At 41.0% G+C, this 23215-nt stretch overlaps 1 protein-coding gene and 1 long non-coding RNA gene across 5 annotated transcripts in view; one reads left to right on the plus strand and one right to left on the minus strand.

The window, feature by feature from the left end:
* The first annotated feature begins 4740 nt into the window (after positions 1–4740).
* LOC311431507 lies at positions 4741–5368 on the plus strand. The gene is made up of 2 exons (XR_014689496.1): positions 4741–4861; positions 4940–5368. It is a non-coding gene; the product is annotated as an uncharacterized lncRNA (long non-coding RNA).
* A 1624-nt stretch (positions 5369–6992) lies between these two features.
* DPYS (dihydropyrimidinase) overlaps positions 6993–23215 on the minus strand; it is a 34714-nt gene continuing 18491 nt past the window's right edge. The window contains exons 8-10 of one of the 4 annotated variants that reach the window (XM_084509027.1): positions 14957–15164; positions 12187–12292; positions 6993–8824 (exon numbers count right to left, since the gene is read on the minus strand). In XM_084509027.1, coding sequence (XP_084365153.1) covers positions 12218–12292; positions 14957–15164 — 283 coding nt within the window. In that variant the 3' untranslated portion in view covers positions 6993–8824; positions 12187–12217. Of the gene's footprint in view, positions 8825–10570; positions 10705–12186; positions 12293–14956; positions 15165–23215 lie in introns of those variants that run through there. The other 3 variants (XM_084509026.1, XM_084509028.1, XM_084509029.1) reach the window with 3 other exon arrangements.

Here is a 23215-nt window from a genome sequence, read left to right on the forward strand (position 1 = left end):
TGGCCCCAGGCAACTCAGAGCAATGGGGCTGCAGCATATGATCCCCAGAGGTGGCTGCCAACCTCAGCACTCTCTGACTCTGCAACTGTAACAGAAACCACTGCAGAAACATCTGTTAATTTGTGAATGTTCTGTGACGGCACTAACACACCATCTCAGAAATCACAGAATCACAGAATCACAGAATTTTCTAGGTTGGAAGAGACCTCAAGGTCATCGAGTCCAACCTCTGACCTAACGCTAACAGTCCCCACTAAACCATTTCCCTAAACTCTACATCTAAACGTCTTTTAAAGACCTCCAGGGATGGTGACTCCACCACTTCCCTGGGCAGCCTGTTCCAGTGCCTCACAACCCTTTCAGTGAAGAAGTTCTTCCTAACATCTAACCTAAAACTCCCCTGGCTCAACTTAAGCCCATTCCCCCTCGTCCTGTCACCAGGCACGTGGGAGAACAGGCCAACCCCCACCTCGCTACAGCCTCCCTTGAGGTACCTATAAAGAGCGATAAGGTCGCCCCTGAGCCTCCTCTTCTCCAGGCTGAACAAGCCCAGCTCCCTCAGCCGCTCCTCGTAGGACTTGTTCTCCAGGCCCCTCACCAGCTTCGTCGCCCTTCTCTGCACCTGCTCAAGCACCTCCATGTCCTTCTTGTAGCGAGGGGCCCAAAACTGAACACAGTACTCGAGGTGCGGCCTCACCAGAGCTGAGTACAGGGGGACGATCACCTCCCTAGCCCTGCTGGTCACACTGTTCCTGATACAAGCCAGGATGCCGTTGGCCTTCTTGGCCACCTGAGCACACTGCTGGCTCATATTCAGCCGACTATCCACCATCACTCCCAGGTCCTTCTCTGCCTGGCAGCTCTCCAACCATTCCTCTCCCAGCCTGTAGCTCTGCTTGGGGTTATTGCGCCCCAGGTGCAGGACCCGGCACTTGGCCTTGTTGAACTTCATGCAGTTGACCTCAGCCCATCGGTGCAGCCTATCCAGATCCTCCTGCAGAGCTTTCCTACCCTCAAGCAGATCGACACACGCACCTAACTTGGTGTCATCTGCGAACTTACTGAGGGTGCATGTGGAGGAATGGTTAAGTGAAATAGGACATGTTGATGTTGGGCAGTTAGGAGGCAATGGGCTAGTAAAGTACCGTACTCAACTCACATGAGTCTGGCACGTACGCAGCTGGCTGAGAGCCAATCAGGATCAAGGACACGATGCCCTTGAGCGATTGGGAAAGTCCCTAAGGCGGGACGGTGGCTAAAAGAAGGAGGAACAAACTGAAAAGAGCGGGAAATGTTAGCCAATGCTGAGCTTAGTTTTTGCAATATGTATGAGTTGATTATGTTCGAACTAGATAAAAGGCGACTGAGCTATCCATTAAAGTTGAAGTTCATTGTTCACTCATATTGAGCGTCTGTGTCTTCCTCCCGTCGACAACAGGTGCACTCGATGCCCTCGTCCAGATCATCAATGAAGATATTAAAGAGGACCGGCCCCAGTACCGAGCCCTGGGGGACGCCACTAGTGACTGGCCTCCAACTGGACTTGGCTCCATTCACCACGACTCTTTGGGCCCGGCTATCCAGCCAGTTTCTAACCCAACGAAGCATGCGCCAGTCCAAGCCAAGAGCAGCCAGTTTCTTGAGGAGAATGCTGTGGGAGACGGTGTCAAAAGCCTTGCTGAAGTCAAGGTAGACCACATCCACAGCCTTTCCCTCATCCACCCAGCGCGTCACTCTGTCATAGAAGGAGATCAGGTTCGTCAGGCATGACCTGCCTTTCATAAAGCCATGCTGACTGGGCCTGATCGCCTGCTTCCCCTGCAAGTGCTGCATGATGACTCTCAGGAGGATCTGCTCCATGAGCTTTCCTGGCACTGAGGTCAAACTGACAGGCCTGTAGTTTCCCGGGTCTGCCCTCCGGCCCTTCTTGTAGATGGGCGTCACGTTTGCTAGCCGCCAGTAGATTGGGACCTCCCCCGATAGCCAGGACTGCTGATAAATGATGGATAGTGGCTTGGTCAGCTCCTCTGCCAGTTCCCTCAGTACCCTTGGGTGGATCCCATCTGGCCCCATCGACTTGTGCACATCTAAGTGCCGTAGCAGGTCACCAACCAGTTCTTCATGGATAATGAGGGCCACATCCTGCTCCCCATCCCCTTCCACCAGCTCAGGGTACTGAGTATCCAGAGAACATCCGGTATTGCCACTAAAGACTGAGGCAAAGAAGGCATTGAGCACCTCCGCCTTTTCCTCATCTCTTGTAACTAAGTTTCCCCCCGCATCCAGTAAAGGATGGAGATTCTCCTTAGTCCTCCTTTTTGTGTTGATGTATTTATAGAAACGTTTTTTGTTATCTTTAACGGCAGTAGCCAGATTGAGCTCCAGATGAGCTTTGGCCTTCCTAATTTTGTCCCTGCACAGCCTCGCTACTTCTTTAAAGTCCTCCTTAGTGGCCTGCCCACTTTTCCAAAGCTTATAAACCCTCTTTTTCCTCCTAAGATCAAGCCACAATTCTCTGTTCAGCCAGGCCGGTCTTCTTCCCCGCCAGCTCGTCTTTGGGCACGTGGGGACAGACCGTTCCTGCGCCATTAAGACTTCCCTCTTGAAGAGCGCCCAGCCTTCCTGGACCCCTCTGCCCTTCAGAACCGCCTCCCAAGGGACTCCACCAACTAGTGTCCTGAGCAGCTCAAAGTCAGCCCTCCGAAAGTCCAGTACAGCGGTTTTACTGGTCCCCTTCCTGGCCTCGCCAAGAATAGTGAACTCCACCATTGCGTGGTCACTCTGCCCGAGACAGCTCCCGACGATCACGTCCTCCACCAGTCCTTCTCTGTTTGTGAAGAGAAGGTCTAGCGGGGCACCTCCCCTGGTAGGCTCACTAACCAGCTGCGTCAGGAAGCTATCTTCCACGCTCTCCAGAAACCTCCTAGACTGCTTTCTCAGGGCTGTGTTGTGCTTCCAGGATATGTCAGGGAAGTTGAAGTCCCCCACGAGTACAAGAGCTGATGATTTTGCAACCTCTGTCAGCTGCCTGTAGAATTCCTCATCCGTCTCCTCATCCTGGTTCGGCGGTCTATAGCAGACCCCGACCAGGACACTAGCCTTGTTGTCCCTGCCGATCCTAACCCAAAGGGACTCGACCTTGTCATTCCCAACCTCGAGTTCTACAACCTCGAAAGACTCTCTAATATAGAGAGCCACACCACCACCCCTTCTATGCTGCCTGTCCCTTCTATAGAGCTTATAGCCAGGCATTGCAGCACTCCAGTCATGAGACTGGTCCCACCACGTCTCCGTGATGGCAACCAAGTCGTAGCCTGCCTGCCGCACGATGGCTTCCAGCTCCTCCTGTTTGTTACCCATGCTGCGTGCATTGGTGTAGATGCACTTCAGCTGGGCCATTGCCTTATCCTCCGGCCTTGCCATTGTTCCCCCTGGCACAGCCCCAACAATCCTAGCCTCAGCCCCATCCCCCTTCCTACCTAGTTTAAAGCCCTCTCAATGAGCCCTGCCAGCTCCTGGCCCAGGATCCTTTTTCCCCTAAAAGATAGGGACCCGTCTGCGGCCATCAGGCCAGGTGCTGAGTAAAGTGCCCCATGATCAAAAACCCCAAGATTTCTGCGTTGGCACCAGTCCCGGAGCCACGTGTTTAACAGGTGGGCTTTCCGTGTCCTCTCTGAACCCCTCCCTGCCACCATAGGGATGGACGAAAACACCACCTGCACTCCCGCTCCATCCACTAACCGACCCAGTCCCCTAAAGTCCCTTTTGATAGCCTTGAGGCTTCTCTCTTCGATGTTATCACTGCCCGCCTGGACTATCAAAAGGGGGTAATAGTCAGAGGGGCGTACCAGGTTAGGAAGCTTCCTGGCAACGTCCCTGACCCTGGCCCCAGGGAGACAGCAGACTTCCCTACGGGTAGGGTCAGGCCGACAAATAGGGCCCTCTGTTCCCCTAAGAATCGAGTCACCAACAACAATCACCCTCCTGTCTTTCTTGGTGGAGGCAGTCCTGAGGCGCAGAGTCGACCTCCTCGCCCCAGGCATCCTCCTGGGAACATTTGCTACCTCTTCCTCACACACCGGCCTCTCAATCTCTAGGGCCTCAAACCTGTTGCGTAAGGGCACCTGGGAAGGTGGGGCCGGAAGGGGAGAGCATCGCCTGCGATGTCGAGCAGGGACCTGTCTCCATTCCTCCTCAGCTCCCAGATCCCCTCCCTCTGCCCGACGGGGACAGGGCAGGGGGTCCGCCCCCATTTGGGGAGTCTCACCTCGGCACCTCCCCTTGAGGCCCTGCAGGGAGTTACTCCAGAAGTCTATCTCTCGCTCACACTCCCTGATGGCCCTCAACCTCTCCACCTCCTCCTTGAGCTCCGCCACCATGCGGACCAGGTCATCCACCTGCTCGCACCTCACGCACGCAGTTTCTCTGCCTCCCGCCGATGGCAGCAACAGGCTCAGACACTCCTTGCATCCGGTGACCTGAACTGCGTCATTTTTTAACGGGTAGTCGGTCTGCGTGTGTACCGACTTTCTGGAGAGCGCGCCGTGCCTGGTGGCGACCATTATCACCTAGCTACGGCTGTTGTTAAGGAGGTGTTGTTTGTGTGTAGGGGGAGCGCTCTGCCCTTCCTGCGCGCCCTGCCTGCGCGAACTGCCGCGCCAACTGCCGCGCCACTCCCTTCTGGCGCGCCACGCCCTGTTTGCCCGCCCTGTTCGCCGCGCTCCTGGTCCATCCAAATATAACCATCACACTCATATTGGAGTTATGCACTCGAGTAGCCTAATGTACTGTTTGCCTCAGTGAGCATACATGTGAGTAGACACCTGTGTGCTGAAGGTGAGCTGCATGGCAGGCAAAGGAGGTAAGTTTGCTCTTCTCTGTCTCCCTAAACCTGGGGTACCAGGAAAAATGGTGTATTCTAAATCAAATTTGCTTTCAGGGCCTTGAAGACATTCGGATTCATCTCAGTGGTAGAACAGTTCTTGCCCTGACCTACAACACTAAGTCTATTCCTTCAGCTGCTCTGTGGTGGAGAAGAGAGAAAGAAATCCCACTAAGCTGAGGTCCTCAAGTTGTGCAGATGAAAATGCAGGCCTGTCTTTCCCCTGGCATTACACACAGACATACTTCTCATCCTCTATGGACCTTAAAAAGTTTTTTCCTCCCATTTGTTTCTGTCCTCTGAGCTTGAAAAGTTCAGTGTCTTGTTTATTTTCAGTTGCCTCCTCTGCATGTTGCTCAGCTATTCCCTTCAGCCTCTTTGTTTACCATAATCCTAAACCACATGATTACATTGCTCATTTTTCTTCTTAAAAAAAAAAAAAAAAAAAAGGCTACAAGTTACAATAAAAAGACAGTATTCCATCCACAATTATTTCAGTTCCGCAATTATTTCTGTTCCTCTTCTTGCCTACCTTCTCCTCACATTTCCTGCATCTTATTTTGGCTCTGTTCCCCTGTCTTCATCATTCAGAGTCCTCTTTCCTCTTTTGCCATGTTCTCTTCTGCTCCAGTAGATCATTGTTTTCCACAGATAAAAAGCATATATGTATTTTTTTCTTTCTGCTGAGAAAAAGTGAACTACAGGTACATTTGAAATTAAGGGCTTTATTTATTCATTTATAGGCTTAATGGAAAATTTTGACATCTTTCCTCTTACTGGGCAGTCTCTCTAACCACCTCTGTAGGGCTCGTCAGAAATGTATCACACACCACCAGCACTCAAAAGTCCGAGGAGAAGTCTGGAGTTGACTTTTGACTCATTTATCCCTCTCCTTCCCCCAGCTCACAGCAGAACTCAACTTCCTTTTAAAACACCATTCACTAGTGTAGACCTTGTTTGATTTACTGTGAAAAATCTGCCAATTGGATCAAATCTGGTTTGCAAAATTAATGAAGGGCTGACCTGATTGTCTTGTGAAGATAATTCAGAGAGACATGCTAGCACTCCTGACCCTCCTGATGCACAACACAGACAAGGCCATTTCCTATCAACCTCTGTGCTTATGGAACTCTCCTCATTACCACCCCATACCCCGAATTTGGCTTCCTTCATAGCTAAGATGAAAGTGTAAAGGCTTTTTTTTTTTTTTTTTTTTTTTTTTTTTTTTTTTTTCCCCATGCTGGGATTTTGTTGCAGCATTTCATGTGTGCAGCTGGGTGTGTGCTAAATCAGAGGCTGCATCAGAGGCTGCTGGATTTATGACTGCTTTCACCCTGGTCCCTGCCCTGTCAATATTGTGACATTGATTCACTTGATTTTCATCATAAAACAAATAAGAAAAGAACAGTCAAACCCTTTCTTCTAGTTCTGTTTTACGTTGCAAAAGGGGGAAAGTGAGGATCAAAGGATCACTTTGCTCCTGATGAAATAAAGCCTGATAATGAGGATGCTACTGCCTACTTAATGACCACAGACTTCAAAATATGCGAATAGGCTTCATGCATGCTGTACATAAGGGTAGCTTTCTCCTCGTGTCATTTCTGATACATAATACCAGCCCTGCCCTCCAGCGGCCCAGTAAAGCTACGCCTCAGTATTTTTGCTGCTGTCTGCAGCAATCTGCCCGTGCTTCAGGCAGGAGTGAGACGTGCTGCAGGTTCTTGTGCTACAGACAGGAGCTCTTCCAGCCATGCAAGGACAGCCAGCAGAGAAGCAGGCAATAAACCCGTGCTGGCCATAGGAGGATTTCTGGAAAACTGTGGGGATGAAAACAATGTCAGCTATGCCAGTATCAAATCTCCTTAAGTGCTATTTCCACCCTGAGAATCATTACTAGAGAGAATGGGGTACGGAAGATTTCTGGCTGGCTGGGGAGAGTGACAAAAAATAATAATTAATAAATAAATAAATAAATATACATACTTGTAAAGGGAAATATATATATATATTATATTTTTTTCCCTTTACAAAGTATTTGAATCTTAATCTTTCTGTACAAGAACAGAGGGAAACCACCAGAATCCCAATGAGAAGTGCCAAGCAGGGACAAGGTTGTTCTGTATTTCAGCCTTAGCAAAACAGATCCCCAGCTCCTCTATCTTGAGATCTAATGTTTCAGAGAAAAGGGGTTTTAAGGCACCAATGCCACCTCTAAAAGCAATCAGAGATAATCTATTTTAGATGAGTGACCAAGGGACGGAAAGAAGGATAAAAGAAATCAAACATTTTTCTCAGTAATGGCTGAAGACAGATGAGGAATGTGCCTAAATGAGGCAGGATTCAAACATCTGCAGGAAAGCAATTGTTTTACTTCTCTGTAAAGGCCCGAGGAAACTGTGTGGGCTGCAGAAGTCATCTCTAAACCAGCTCTCCAAGCCACTGTGGTGCAGTCTTAGGAGAACAGTTACAGCACAGACCCAGCACAATTTTGTGCAAATGTAATTTGCAAGTGATAGCTGAGATGGGGTTGTAGGACAAATTCAGAAGCCTTGAGAGGGTACAGAAACTGAGGCAGGACTGAGAAACTATTCAGTACTCCTTCCACTGCTTCAGTTAAGGAACTGTGCTGACATAAATGTGTTTAATAATCATATTTCATCCCAAATTAACTTGATACCTACCAGGAAAAAAAAATCTTCTACTATTCTGGCTCTGCTGTCAACCATTGCTGGTGTCTTGGGGATACAGACCTGGGGAGTTCCAAAATTATATCCCAGTGAAGATCCCACCATTATAGTGTGCCCATCATATGTGGAAAAAGAACAAAGACTGCAGGGATTTGAAGTGTGACAGTCTTAACTTTGGTAGTAGTGTCTGGATAGCACAACTGAAATTCTTCTGATATCACATTTTTTCTTAAGGGCTATTACTAGGCATCTTATTGCAAATGGCAGAATTCATGTACTAGGGCCAGCATGTGCCATCTGAAAATAAATGCTCATGCATTTCACAAACCTGACTGGCATCAGTAACTTTTTATGCTCAAGGATGTGTAGATAAAACAGATGCTTTGGTGTAAGTTCAGTACACATTGCACCAGTATTTTTTTCCACACCTGAACAATAATTAAAACAGTCATTGTATTTGAATAGTAGGCATTTGTTAAGAACAAAATCCAAAGGATTCTCCCTATAAGGAGTATAAAGCATGACACAGAGCAGAAAATAACAACTCTTTGCTAATGGTACAGGTAGAAGTTTTCTCATTTCTTATCTAATAAAAATGTGTAGGAAACCTTAATAGATTATGTACTTGTTCCATGGTTAATATACTTTCATGATTTAGAAAGCTCAGTTTACATAGTGGGTGTTTATATAACTCATAAAACTACTTGCTGCTATCATACTGTGAAAACATCCGTTTTTAGAAAAATCGCTACCTTTGTTCCTTTGGGCTGTAATGATTTGCAGTTTTTTGTATCACTTTCATCTCAGTAGAAGTCCCAAGAGCCAAAGGACATTTAAAAGTCCTGGGCACATCCACAGTATCCAAAGGGCTGGCAGTCTTTACTCCTGGGTTTCATTTCTGTGATAATTGAGTCATTGTTGCCTTGAGCAACACACTTAAGCCAACACTGGATGTTAAAACAACAGGCAACTACACATTTTCAACTTCCTGAGTGATTTCAGAGCTTTGAGCATGCATAGTTCTCATCAGTGGGCAATTATTATATTTATTTGTCTCACAGGTATACTATGCAATTGCAAGGCTCTAATAATTGTTAAACACTGGAAAGACTTCATACACATTTAAATTACCACTAGAAGTAGAAATGTATTTTTTCTCCTACCTGATTTTTCCCCTTTTCTCTTCTCAAATTTCTTGCACTCTTGATGAAACAAAACATATGCCAGGCATCCTTCTTACCAGAAAGTTTCAGTTCTGAGAGGCAAAGAGGAGGTGAATGAAAGGCAGCTGCAGGGTAGACATCTGCAGATCACTCATGCTGTATCCTCTTTGTAATCAGCGGAGACAAATTGGCATTGCAAGAAAACTACTCATCTCGTCCCAAAGGAGAACAACTCTGAACAGGTTCCTCTAGTCTGTTTTAGATCTTGCTGCAGGGATGAGTAGTGCAACACCTCGTTCTCTTTGTTGATTACAAAGAGAGTCTAGACAACAAACTCGGAAAAAAAGCCATTGCATTGCAGAAGTCTACACCAAGCAGTGAACCCCACTGCATTGTAACAGTCATTGTGATTGTGTTGCATGCCCATTTCTGCTGTTCTGTCACCCCAAAGAATTGGGAACCTGTGGTAGCTCTTCCTGATCATCTCCACAATTATCCTCCATCATCATACAAATAAAAGTCTCTTTTGCTATTTAGAGGAACAAGAAATACTGAGCTACAGTAGGAGTTTGTTTCTTCTTCAAGTTCATACATCATTGTATGCCTATAGATCTAGAAAGAACTACAAGTCTGCCTTCCACTGCCAAATTAAAAAAAATAATAGTGATTATCATATGCTTTCTGTGTATGTCTTACAAAGATGAATTTCCTTCTGTGCCTGTTTACTTTATGGGTTACACAGAAGTACAGTATAGTGCTGTGGTCCTAGGCATGAACCTAGGGATAACACTTCTACATATGGAACAATAAAATCCCTGTACAGATGTTTTTCTGTTCACCCCATTTCTCTCTTAAATATTTCTCAGGGACAGCTGCTTAAAAATAAGGGCTCTTGCATGTGAAAGTGCAACTTTAAACAGAATTTGAGGTTTCAAAACCTGTCTAGATATGGTAACAGGCAGGTTAAGAAGATAAATTAAATTTTTTTGTTTGTTTGTTTTTGTTTGTTTGTTTGTTTTTTGTTTGTTTGTTTGTTTGTTTTTTTTTTCATCAAGAATCCTACCATAGGATTACCAAAAAAAAAAAAAAGAATAAAAAAAAAGAAAAAAAAAAAAGAAAACAGACCCCCACAAAGTACGATTTACATTGGGAATAAACTCACTTTTTCAATAAAAATAAATAAATAAATCAAAATGCATTATTTTCTGGCCATGGTAACCTAACTTCATAAACCTTTAACTTATGAATGTGAGTCCTCCATAAAAGCCAGAACATGAGTTCACCAGTGTGGTTAGTATAGATTTAACCACACAGGTATAACAAAGTAAACGACCATAATAATAAACACGTGGCTGTATAGTTGGCAGTATTCAGAACTCCTTTAAAGACAGGGGCAGGGAGATGTAACAGCAGCTCTGAAAGAGTGACAGTTTCCCTGTATCAACATTTTACTGTTCCTGATCCCTTCCAGAATGGGGAAAAGAAAAATCAAATCCAGTATCTGGTATGAGAATTCTCTGCATCTCTAAATACAGAGATCTTCCTAATAAATGAATTACAGAATTAACATTCATGTCCTGTGAGCTAACAAAGCAAAAATGTCAGCAATATATTTAAAGGACACTGCTCATTGCTTTTATTTTATAAGTTAACTGATGCCCTCTAAAGACAAATATTAAGAAGAACTGCCCCCAAATCTACGCAGTTTTAAGAACCTACAGACATGCTGCCACATTATAACTGTAATTATTATTTTACTTTTACGCCATTTTCTATAAAGAGCTTCCCAGCTCCAATAATAAAGTTTCTTTTAAAGAGAAATTGCAAGGCAACATTCATGCAGGAAGCCCAGTATGTTTATTGGTTACTGATGTTTCATGCTGGCTCTTGTGAAGTTGATTGTGAGCTGACTGTTGGAACCAGCATGCACTGCTTTGGTGAGGACAGCAGGGTCATTTTCATTTGCTTTTATCTACAGAGAAGAAAAAGACAATATGATATAATCTTTCAAAAGAAAATCTCTGCTTTGCAATTTGTCACTCAGAGAGGTAATAATAGAGAAAGAGTGCTAGGAGCTAGAAAGAATGATTATTTCTCCCTCACTCTATTGAAGCTTTAGCCTTTAGTCCTCTCTATTACAAAAGCTTTCTCCCTTATGACAGAGGAAAACAAATAGCACACTGCACTCTGTTGCTGCTACTGATGCTCTAGATGAATTTCCCTGTGAGGGTGCTTTAAAATAATAATACAGTGAAATGTGGAAAAGCTAATTTCACCCTCCCAGCACTGCAGATTTGTTCCTGTCCTCATTAATTAAGAACAGACCAAGAACAGACCCATTTTATGTGAGGTGAGAACTGGAGCTTTACATCCATCTACTGGGAATTTATTTCTCAAGCTAGCTGATCTCACTGTTGGTATTTATATACACACAAAAATTCAGACCGGATTTTGTCATGCTTACTGCCACTCACCATACCCCCGACCCATATAATCAACCCCCTTACCGTAGCAGAAAAATATTTCAGCTGCAGTTGGCATACAGCAGCATCATGCCCCAGCTGTGCTTTCTGAAGGTCATACCTGTCTGTTTTATTTTTTTCCTGAGGCTTTTCTGCAGCTTGTAAACAGTTAAAGAGTGAGATGCTGTTGCCCAGCCCTTCTCACTAGCTGCCTTTTGCCACCCATGTGTTGCTCAGCACTGGTCCTTGCTAGGTTTTTCTACGAGACAGTTCAATTCACTATGCCAACAGAAATCTAACCCAGAAAAAGGAAGTTAATTGTTTTCTGTTGGGTTATCAAGTAAATCAACTCAGAGAAGGATCAACCAAGCACCAGGGCTTACACATTTGAGGGAATGTCAATAACCAGGCTGTGCACTGTGGACACTGGTGAAGAGGGAGGGGGTGATGCTGGGTGTTACTGCACTGTTACCAGCTCTGAGCCTTATAGCAGCTCAGCCATCCATCAGATCACAGCTGGCTTTGACTGCAGCACCTCTACTGCATGAAGACAGATGTTGTCCTTGCAATACCAATCTCTCAGCTTACCCCAAACAGCTCAATTGATGGAGATTTATTGTCTGTAAGAAAGGAACACTAGAGAATATAATTTTTTACATCAAACTCTTTCTGGCTTTTCTGTAAAACTGTAAGCCTAAGGCTTGTACTTTTACTCCTGCTGCTTCAAAAAGGCTGGCCTAACTGAGCTCAGCTTTTCTGTGGGTCTTCATACCTGTTTCTCAGTTTCACAGTTAAAATTCATTTGTGCTCTCAGTGGAAAGTTTTATATGGGGTTCCAGTTGGAAAGAGGCTTTCTATACCTGAGCTGCCACTCATTTTTATGAGAGGGCTCATTTCAGACAAGCCTGTCACATGTCAGAAGGCCTGCTGCACTTTTCTTGAAATTTCAGAGAAGCATTAAGTAGTTTTCACTAATCAAAATAGACAGTTACCTGCAAGAACCAAACCTTGGGAACACAGCTATTATTTTGGTGCGACGGGTGTAATTGAGACCAGACCTGTATATGGTGCTCTCTTAACAGGAACTGGCTGACAGACCTGCAATGAAGCATTTCAAACCTTTCAGTATTATATTGTCTTCTTGTAATTGCTAACTCTACACAATAAAAATAGCAATCCTGATATAACCCAGCTTTGAATGTTATGCTACCCAACGATTCCATCAAAATTTTCTTTTGAAAATGTTCCTTACACTCAAACTAAAATGTTCAGTTCTCATCTTTCATCAGGAGGCAGGTGGTTCAGTCTGTTCACTGTAACAAAAGAACACTAAAACCATTTTTCTAACAAGTAACGGACCATGTTTCACCTCATACTGTTGATGCTTCTGCCTCCCTTCATTCAATCATTTCTTGGAGCAGCAAAATCCCAGAGATTACTCCATATAAATATATTAAAACAAAACAAAACAAAACAAAACAAAAACACTTATCTGCAGTATTTGCTTCTTTCCATATATATGTATATATATATATATTAATTTGGCTACTCATCAGGGAATCCCAGGGGGAAGAGGTACAGAGCAAGCTCTCCAGAATAGCTGACTCACTGCCCATTCACACTCTAAGCCTGTTCTTCATTAAGGTAATCATATTTCCCAGTGATGCTCTTAGTACAGATAAGAGAGTTAAATGAACATCAGTGAAACAAAGCCACTCCTATCTTCCATCCACCATCCCAGCTGCTGACTACAGGAGGTTGAGCTGGTTGAAAAGTCACTTCTGAAAACATTTTGCACTTGATGTTTTGGTTATGGAAAAATTCTCCCTAGCTTTTTTCAGAAATAGAAATGACAACATCCACTGAAGTCTTTTAGAATTCTATGATTGCCAAACTCATCTTAAATTTTAGTTTAGTTTTGGTACTAATCTTCTTGCATGGGATATGATGCCTCAGCAGAGATGCCAGGGTCTGGAGTCACAACATAGCTATGCTTGAGGAAGCACCTAATTATCATTTAAGAACTGCATCATGTTCTCTTACATGAAAAGGAATGTCCTAACTTTTTGCTGATGTAATGCCAGTACAAATCTGGTTTCAATAGCTAGCTTCTGTTACCATGACATGGCATTTATTTTGCATTTAAAGTTAAAGGGACCAACATTGCACAACAAAGAAAGTGCAATAATAATAAGCATCCCTCATTAACAAAGTACCAAACATTTTTAATGCCTGGTGGATTAAACAGATTCACAGTCACATTGAACTTCATGTATGACAGATCCCACTGAAGACAGACTCAATGGGTGAGAGGAATATAACAACAAGAATCTATCCATATTAAAAATGCAGAATAATTCTACTGTAGATGGGGAGTTCTCACTGTTTAGCTTGTGACAATCTTATCCTGAAGCTGGCCATGGAACTCTATGGCCTTTGGAGCAATTGTTTCAATTCAACCAAATGTCTCATGGAAAGGGAAGATCTTTTCTCCAGAAAAATTCACAGTTTGGGGTACTGGTTCACTCATGCAGTAGACCTGGAAAGTCCAGGATTTTCTTTCATTTCTCCCACAAACATGAACCTTCTTTCACACTGAAAAAGTGTGACAGATTTAAATGAGAAATTTGGTTTCAAAATAAAAGTTAATGTATAATCAATATAGTCAGATGCTGACCAAATGCAAGTGAAAATGCCTCCAATTTATCTAACCTACACTGATTGGTACTGGTACAAAAATGTATTCTTTTATGCTTGGAAAGCCCAAATATGCAATCATCTGTTTTCTGTTCTAAGTTCCCAGGGAAAAACTGCATGCTCATGAACAGACTTCCCTGCCTATCCACTGAAATGTATTATGCCTATCGTCTTGCAGACAGCCCCCACCAGCTACTGGGAAAGTGCTGTCTTTGGAGGAAAGCCTCAGCCATTTTGACATGTCTTTTGTAGTCCAACAAGACAACAAAGGGATGTAATGCACACTATTATCTTAGAAGTATCTTAAAGAGCCAGATCTCACATGAATGCTTGTCTAATTCAACTTTTAGATCCTGCAGTGAATTCTACTGATTCAAGTTGTGACTTTCAGATTTTGTCTGGGTGCTTTGGAAAATCCTACCCATAATAAGCAACACTAAGGCCTCAGAAATATTATTCACATGGCAAATAGGCACTGGAAATTCAATCTGCATGTCTTTTGCAAAGTTTCTCTTCAAAAAGAGATTGAAAAACAGTTTGAACAGCAAACTTGGTCCAGCACTTTGCACACGTTCAGCTTTTAACACATTGTTGCTGGAACACAGCCAAATGTTCAGCATTCTACAGGGTTTAGCTCTAAATATCTGCTCCATGGAAGAGTTAGAAAACTATTGATCTCTTCCTCCAGTTTAAGTTTTATCCCTGAGCATGATGCTGAGCCTCTCTGATTTGCAGTGAAATCAGTGATTAAATCTAGCAGGTAGTCAGATTACCCATGAGCAAAATATTTTGTCCAACGTTATTGCAAGTGGGACTTATTTTTAAAAGTACCCAGACTTTGTCTACAAGCTGTACCAGATACCCTGAGAGCAGGAACTAGTCTATGATATTTCTCTGTAATATGAAGAGCAATAAAAATTGAGTCCCCTTAGCTTCATTTCCTCCCACCTTGGCAGATTTTGATTAGTAAGGGAAATTACCATTGAATCCCCAAACCTCTGTTCCCAAGAGCTAGTTATCCTCATGTTCTAGAAAGCATTACAGAGATTTATTAGTTTAATTAACCTTCTCCCGCTGCCTGACTCGTTTGTAGACATATGGAGAGAATGGTGGACGAGAGACGTATTTGCCTTCTCCTGCTGTGACTTTGACAACTCCGCCTTCATAAACCACTTTGCCTCTTGAAACTGTTGCAACACAGACTCCATGGCAGACCATTCCTTCAAATATATTGAAGTCATTGGCCTGGTGATGAGTCTTTGCAGATATTGTCCTGTGTTTACAAAAAAACAAACAAACAAAAAACAAACAAACAAACAAAAAAAGGAACTTACTACAATCTTCACATTGTACTTCATTACGAAATTTTAAGAAATTGATAGAGGAAGAAAATTTAGCAGCATTATTAAACTACGACATTGTAGAGTACATCATGGAACAGCTGTAAAAATAGAATAGAGCATTAACATTTCATTGAACAGTAATTGCATTTCAAAAGAATGAAGAGAGAGTCAAAAGGACAGAACTTTGTAGCCTTGAAACACAAAATTTTTCACTACAAAAAGACTAGCAAAAAAAAAAAAAATCAGGTTATAATATTTATTTGAATAAAATGATTGTATTCTGCCTTGTCAAGCAAATATCTATGTACAATAAGCCCAGAAAAACCTCTAACCCTTTAGCTAGAGGTACCTGCAATTTTAAGTTTGAAAAGCATGGTTGCAGTGTTTCAAAGATTGTAACTCATAAACAAGACAAAGACTATTTCACTGGAAAGTTGATAGATTGTAATGAATTTTGGTAACTTTTAAAGTGAATTGGACTGATCCAGTGACTGACAGCCCAAATATCTCTATGCTGTCAAATAATAATGACAACATCACACTCCTCCATACTTTCCAAGAGTACTAGGGAAATTATAGTTTTAGACCTCAACAGTACTAATTTGAGCTATGGTATCATTTCTTTGTTTATGCATAGATCTCATTCTTTATGTTCACCATTTTTCTGGCAAATTTCTCCAACCCTAAGTGGCTACATTAAAGGCAATTAATACTAGAACTGATATTAGCATTTGGAAGTGCAGACTGCATATACTTCCTTTACTATTTTCCCTACTGAGCTACTTACTATGTACTGTATCTAAAATGTGTCACAAGATTTTGAAATTTAATTAATTTCATTAGCTTCCTGTTTCTAATTTATTTATTTATTTTAATTTGGAAAGTTTATATTTCTATTACTATCTGTAACTTCTGAAAGGAAGGATTTTTATTTTTTTTTGTGAGCAGTCAGTATTTTCCAGAATAGGAATATGTGCACATGGTAAAAAAACTATCATTAATGTATAGTGCTAACATTATTCCAGTGATTACATCTTTAGAAAAAAAAAATTCAAAGTAAAACTAATATGAAATATTAATAGATCAAAATATCGATCTATTAGATAATAAAATATTGATCTATTTGGATAAGAATTATTAAAAACTTCAATTAACATCTTTATTAAAATGAAAAAAAAAAAAAACACAGAAAAATCTTTATCTTTCTTGAAGTACACCATTTTCAAAGGTAATCAAGTATCAAATATTTCAAGTGATTAGTTATAATTATTGGAAAGATATATATTTTGCCTTTCATACCATTACGTTAAACTAAGACAAATTTAAATTTAAGTTAAGTACATTTAAATCTCAGTGGCAACTAACTTTAAACGCTGTATATCTAAAAATGTTCTCTATGGCCAATCTGCCCATAGGAATAAAAACTTCCTTTTTCAGAACAGCTTGGACAGAAAACTTATGCCTGCCTGCTCTCCGGTATCAGCATCATCTTGTAGAGTCACAGTGGAAAGAGTGAGCAATGGAAGTCAGACCTCTCTTGTATTCACTAGTCCTATGAATACTGTTGAACAAGTTTATCCATGGGTGTTATAATAGCTCTGCAAAGAGCTGGTGAACATATTTCTCCAGCTTATTGCATTACACTTATGGGTCCAATTGCTAGAACAGTAAGTAAGAACAACTGTAATATAATTAACTTGAGCATTCTCTGGGTATACATCATATCTATTTGCACACAAGCACTGGGATGCAAAAAGGAAAATGGAAAAAGTACTTTGAGCAAATGTATAGAAAAATAAGCAAGATTCTTCAGCTCAACGTGTGAGCTGTTTAAATGTGCTACAGCAGGATCACTGGTGGTAAACATGCCTCAGAGGTAAGTATATCCTTCATAAAAACATACAAAACTAATGGAAGTTAATGCATTTAAAAGAGACATCCATATTTACAGGTAAGCCCTACAATATGATAAAAGAGATTTCCCATTGCTTGTTTCAACAACCAACTTGTATAGAACCCATTTATAACTCTTCTGTTGAACAAAGGCTTAGATCTTGCTGCTCTTTCTGAAGGTGAAGTGCAGTCTCCCTGATGGAGCTCACCAAAACTAATCTGCATTTAGGTTTTTAGCAATTTTATTTAACATTATCAATGGCAGGGAAAGTATCAAGAAGGAAGTGAGAATTAAAAGAATTAAAACAAAGACAGTATGCTTGGGTCTGGAGCTCACAACTCAACAACCTTATGCCACATAAGGTTTACTGCTCTATCAGCCATTTCAATAACAGGCAGCCTGCTGGGAAGCTTAGTGAAAGTCCAGTGTTTGCTCTGAAATTTTGAATACTATTAACCCTCAATTAATGGCAAGAATGCTAGCAACTATTTATAATCTGAGAAAGTAAGACTGACACCATAGTGAAGTAGAACATAAGAGTTGCCTCTAACATCCTAAGCGATGTCTGACATAATGGGTTACTTAATATGAGAAAGCAGATTCTGACTCCAGGTTTCAAAAACCCGAATAACATTTTTTTTGATATATTTTCTAAAATCCTCTGATTCTCATGATAAACTACACAGACTCTTGTTCCAAACAGCCCTTCCTCAAATGAAAACAAATCAGAATGATAACTTGAATATTTGAAAGAAAACTCTATATGAGGAGGATATTGCAGAGACATCAGGCTCTATTTTGTTCTTACTTATCTCAGTGTTTTCATTTAATTCACTTCAGCTGCTTTTGATACACCTGTCTGGCAAAGAGATTTCAGGCTATCAATAAAAAAATTGATACTACCCTAGTACAAAAGAAGAGATGCTTCTGAGATTGTCCTTTTCTTTTTTTTTTTTTTTTTTTTTTTTTTTTTTTCCCTCACTCCAGTGCATTCACTGTCCAACTATTTAACTATTTGCAGTCAAGAAGCAATTATTTTATCGTCAAAGATCAATTATCAAATTTTCTTTGTGTGCGTGACAATTCAGTGACTGGTAATCTTGCATTTATTTATTCTGTATGTGACAAAAGACTTTACAGCCAATCCTAGGATATTATATCTAAATAAACTACAAACTGACATTTAAAATTTAGAAAAGAGCATCATATTAGACTAATGCAGAAAACTGTAGGGTGAAATTCAAGGCAGTACAAGTGATCAGCTCAAAAGATTGGCCCTTGGTAAGCCCTGAATCTTTGTAAAGAGTTAGGGGTATTAGATTACATTTCAAGTCAAACACAACCTAGGAGCATCACAAACACATCTATGCCCCAGTCAGAGACTGAAATACTATACAGTAAGTTATAGTCAGGCAAGAGGGGCAACTGGATGAAGGGAAGCAATCTTGACATTACAAGGTATCTTCTGTCCCTCATAATGCATAGGAAATGAAGCTAAATCAGCCCACTGAAGGTGGAGCTGTCAGACTAGATTGAGCTCTAGGACCTAAACTTTGACTGCTGTGAGGATTCGATGACTGTAATTTTCAAGAGGGGCATATGAAATTGAAGAACTTAATTACTTTTAATGGGAACTGGACGCATACTTCACGCAGTTTTCTTTAAAAATTCCAGGCACAGGAATATGAAGGGATCCTGTAGTCAACAGCCCTTAGGCAAGAATAGCTGTTGAACATCTCAGTAGAGGGAGGACACAGATTTTATAATTACTTAATTAAGTGAAAACATAGGAATAAAGGCAGTTAAAATGACCCGAGTCCATTGCTGAAAACAACTGCTTTGCAGACAGTTGCTATAGAAAACCAACTTATGTAAGAGTGAGAATTTCAGATGTAAGCAACTTCTCCAAGTGCTTACAATGCAGTATCTCTAAGTTTTTCAGAGCTGGGGGCAGGTGAGAAAAGCCAGTTTGCTGAGGTTAATATCAGCCTTTGTGAGCTGCCCCTTCTTCTTTTCATCTGCCTTTGCATTCTCCATTATTGTTAACCTGCTTTTCTAAACTCTAGACAAAAATAAATCTCTGGTTCACCTTCCTGTGCTGTCCTGAGACACCACTCATTTATAAAGATAATTAAGTTGGACTTTGTTAAAGAGACAGAAGTATTAAAAAGAAAAGGGAATGAGAGGAATAAAGAGAAGAAAAAGAAGAAACAAAAAAACTGAAAATCTATGTGCAAACTGCTTGTTAAAAGCCTGTGATGTGGATTAAAAAGCCCACGGCCTACTTTATAATTAATGAATTGTTATAACTGCACATACCAACTTATGTAGGCAACTATTAGTAAAGTGGTATCCCTAACCTCTTAAAAATATGCTTAAATAAGCATTGTCTTTGAGTAGCTATCTGAAGTGAGGGGATTTGTGGACAAAACAACAGTTACAAGAGGCAGGATGTTAATATCTAGGAGCTCCTTGTCAGAGAGACATATCTAAGGGATAGGATCTTTAATGCATTCATATCTCCTAAGATACATCATGTTAAGATGGGCAGAGAATGACAACAGAATGATTTTTCTGATTATGGTAAGCAACTCATTTATCAACAATACCATCAGTTTGTTCCTATCAATCACTACAAGTTGATATGGGATGGAAGTGGAAACTGTCAAACTATATAAAGGGCAGGAGGGAAAACAGTAATGAGAAAGTAAGCTTGTAGGAAAGGATAGAGAGGAAAATACAAATGAGTATTCAATGACTAAAGAAGATCTGGAAGTAATCACAGGGGAGAAAAAGGTAAGCATATATAAGGAGAAAATAAGAAAGAATCTTTTTTTTTTTTTTTTTTTTTTTTTCTTGTTGGTAACATTTCTAAGATTCAGTTCTCTAAAGAGAGCAGCTGACATTTTGTGAGACAGCAAGTTACTAGGGAAACGTACATCATGCTCTCTCATAGAGACTTATTTTGTTACAGTTCACAGAACCACAGAGGCACTGAAATTGGAAAGCATCTCTGGAGATCATCTATTCCAACCTCCTGCTCTGGCCAGGGTCTGGCACAGCAGGGGTGTGCCCAGGCAGGATGTAAATACTTCCAAGGATGGAGACTCCACCATCTCTTTTGGCAACCTTTTCCAGTGTATGATCACACTCACAGGAAAAATATATATATATCTTTCTTATGTTTAAATGGATTTTAGTTTGTGCCTTATATCTGAAATAACAGGTTTTTGACAGGAACTCCATGATTTTAGTGAAATAGCATATATTCATGCATACACAGGCTTGTATTTGTGCAAAAGAAGAGCTACTGAAAATGCCAGAACTTACTAGTCCTATGCACACATATTTGTATGCCACATTATTTCATTTTCCCTAATTGAGTCTAGATGCAGTTATCCATATACTCAGTATTCAATATCATGCTCATTCATCAAAAGAGTAAGACAGTCACAGCATTATTCATTCTAATCATCTGCTAACAACATTTTTATTTTTTTTCCTCTTGCGTTGTATGAAAAATTACAGGCAGTTGCTTGGCATAGAGTCTTTAAATGTTGTAACTTGTCACCACTTAAGCTTCTGAGGCTGAAGACCTGATTGCAAATGAGACAAGAGGGCCCAAGAGGGTCACCCTAGAGGAGCCAAAAGAGGATGAGGTGAGAGACTGCTACCTGCATAGGCAACTCTGCCTTGACATTCAAAGGTAGCTTATTTTTAGGCTATATTTGGTAAATGGAAAATAAATGGTAAATAGGACTTCTAAGGCAGCATATTGTTATAAAGAATTGGCATGATAATTTAACTGGACTTAGACAGTTAAATCCCATTTGAGATTTTTTTTCTATGCCTGTGGATGTTTTCAAATTTTGTTCTGATTCTACCTTTAAGGCTTTATCCACAGCTTATTTGCAAGGCTCTGGACAGGCTACAGTGAGTCTATTGAGTCCTAATAACAGCCAGGAGCTGAACGTCTCTTCTGAGATGTTTAGTGCCTTCTGTCCCTACTTTACAAGGGATGTTCAGCTCTTTCCACAGTATGAATTGGGCACTACAGCATTTAGATTCCTTGCCGAGCATTTCTGAAACAAACCCTAGAGATTTTGTATTCTTACTTGATTTCAAATAGCCAAAGATATCAGCTATAGAGGACACTGACTTGCTGATATATTTTTCCAAGGAGTTCTCACAAAACAGTCCTGTGTGCACAGGCTGTACTTGGAATGCTGTGAGTATTGTGGTCTGCAAGGTGATGTTTAGTAACACATGGATGCAAAATAACAACTGGTCTCTTCAGAATGTGTGTTCTTAAATAAATATGCAATGACTATAAGGAAGCTGAGAAATAGACCTAACCTCTCAGAACACATAACCCATCTTTTATAATGCAATTTCTAATGAATTTATACATTTGAAGTGTTTCTTTCCAACACTTCTTGCTTTCATGTGGACATCCTAAAACCAGTATTTGGAAGCCCTGAAATACACTAGTAATTTTTCATGCAATTGTTCATACATTATTTTCTGTGAAAATTACCAGCAAAGCCTACAGAAATAGGCCAGTCAGTGAAGATAAGCTATATAAATAAAACCTCAGCAAAAGCAGCAGAATGCTGGAATTGGAACCTTGAATAGCAACTGCTCCCAGATTGAAGGGCTGAATTCACTAGGCTTTTGCCATGTTGAAAGGGAACACCCTGAATGCTCAGACAGTACCCATCATGTTTTAGTTGTGCAATGATGTTGAAGGAGAAATGCAACTGATTTTGCAGTGATTTAAGTTTTTGCATTTTGAAGAGCTTCACTATCTTACAGAATGACTTTAGAATCTTCCCTATAGACTTTCTCTGCCAGACTGTGGTAATATCAGTTCTACACAACAATACTTCAGCAATTGCCTAATTCTTTAAGCTAGTATCAGACAGCATTTTAAGACTGCAGCAACAGAGCCTCAAGCCAGAACTAGAAAACTACATTATCCTCTCTTAGAAGATTTAGATTTACAAACAAGAAAAATAGTCACGCTCAAAACAGGAAGGAGTTTGCAAGACAGATGAACAAGCCTATCATGATATCGAAAATTACTACCCAGATGCAACAACAGCATACAAGGCTGCACTTTGTGTAATATCTTAAATGGTTGAAGTCTGTTAGCTAGATCTGTTTTTTCTGCTGGACTGTTTGTGCCCTCTTCAGGATTTATAGTGAAATGAATAGACAAGGACTTGATTTATTTATACTTACTCATATAGTTCACAGAATTGTACCTGAACAGTGGCTTGTTCCCAGCAAAGCCAAAGGGATAAACAATGGGAACAGTACCAGATCAGAAAGAGGAAAAAAAGTATCAGTTCAACTTAAAATCAGCTTGCTCAGTAAGAAAATACAGTTTATTCTGAAAAAATATTTAAAGAAAAACTGCATCTTCACAGCTGCAGTGGGCAAAAGGCCATGATAGTACTTAGGAGAAAGTGAAGGGAGGCAGAAGGAATGCCTGGGAGGGAAAAGGATAAAGAATTTTAAGAGCTGACAAAGCACCTTGAGAATAATGTCAGAACTCTGCTATCCTACTAGTTTCATTTGTCCTCAGGCAAAGCAGAAGTGAGTTCAGAAAAAAATCCTTTTTTTTTGTTTTGTTTTGTTTTGTTTTGTTTTGTTTTGTTTTAATCTGAGTTCATAGCTCCACTGTCGTGAAATAGCTCATTGCTAGTATCTCAAAATATGCTTGCTCAACATGCCAGAAGGCATAATACACATGAACCATTCAATACCCAGCAGCAAAATCTCTCAGATCTCTCTGACCCAGCACTAGGCAGGCCTCTGTGTTGATTGGGGTTGACAATCCTGAAACTTCTTTTGCTGGTATTGTCTTTTTTTTTTTGGTGATACTTCTGCAAAGCAAGTTCTATGTCCTCAAGCTTTGCCGCTTAAAACACAGGATGCTTTTTCCTGTCACTTTACATGCTTTTGCTACTCATGAGCGTGCTGAAAAGAGTGAAAATTTCATTATGAAAAATTCAAGATCTAGCAGATTGGTGAGGAAAAATTCATTTGTGTAAGGTAAATCTAGGAAAAGGGCTTTTTATC

Source organism: Aythya ferina (genome assembly GCF_964211825.1).
Source record: "Aythya ferina genome assembly, chromosome: 2".
Taxonomy (NCBI): Eukaryota; Metazoa; Chordata; class Aves; order Anseriformes; family Anatidae; genus Aythya; species Aythya ferina.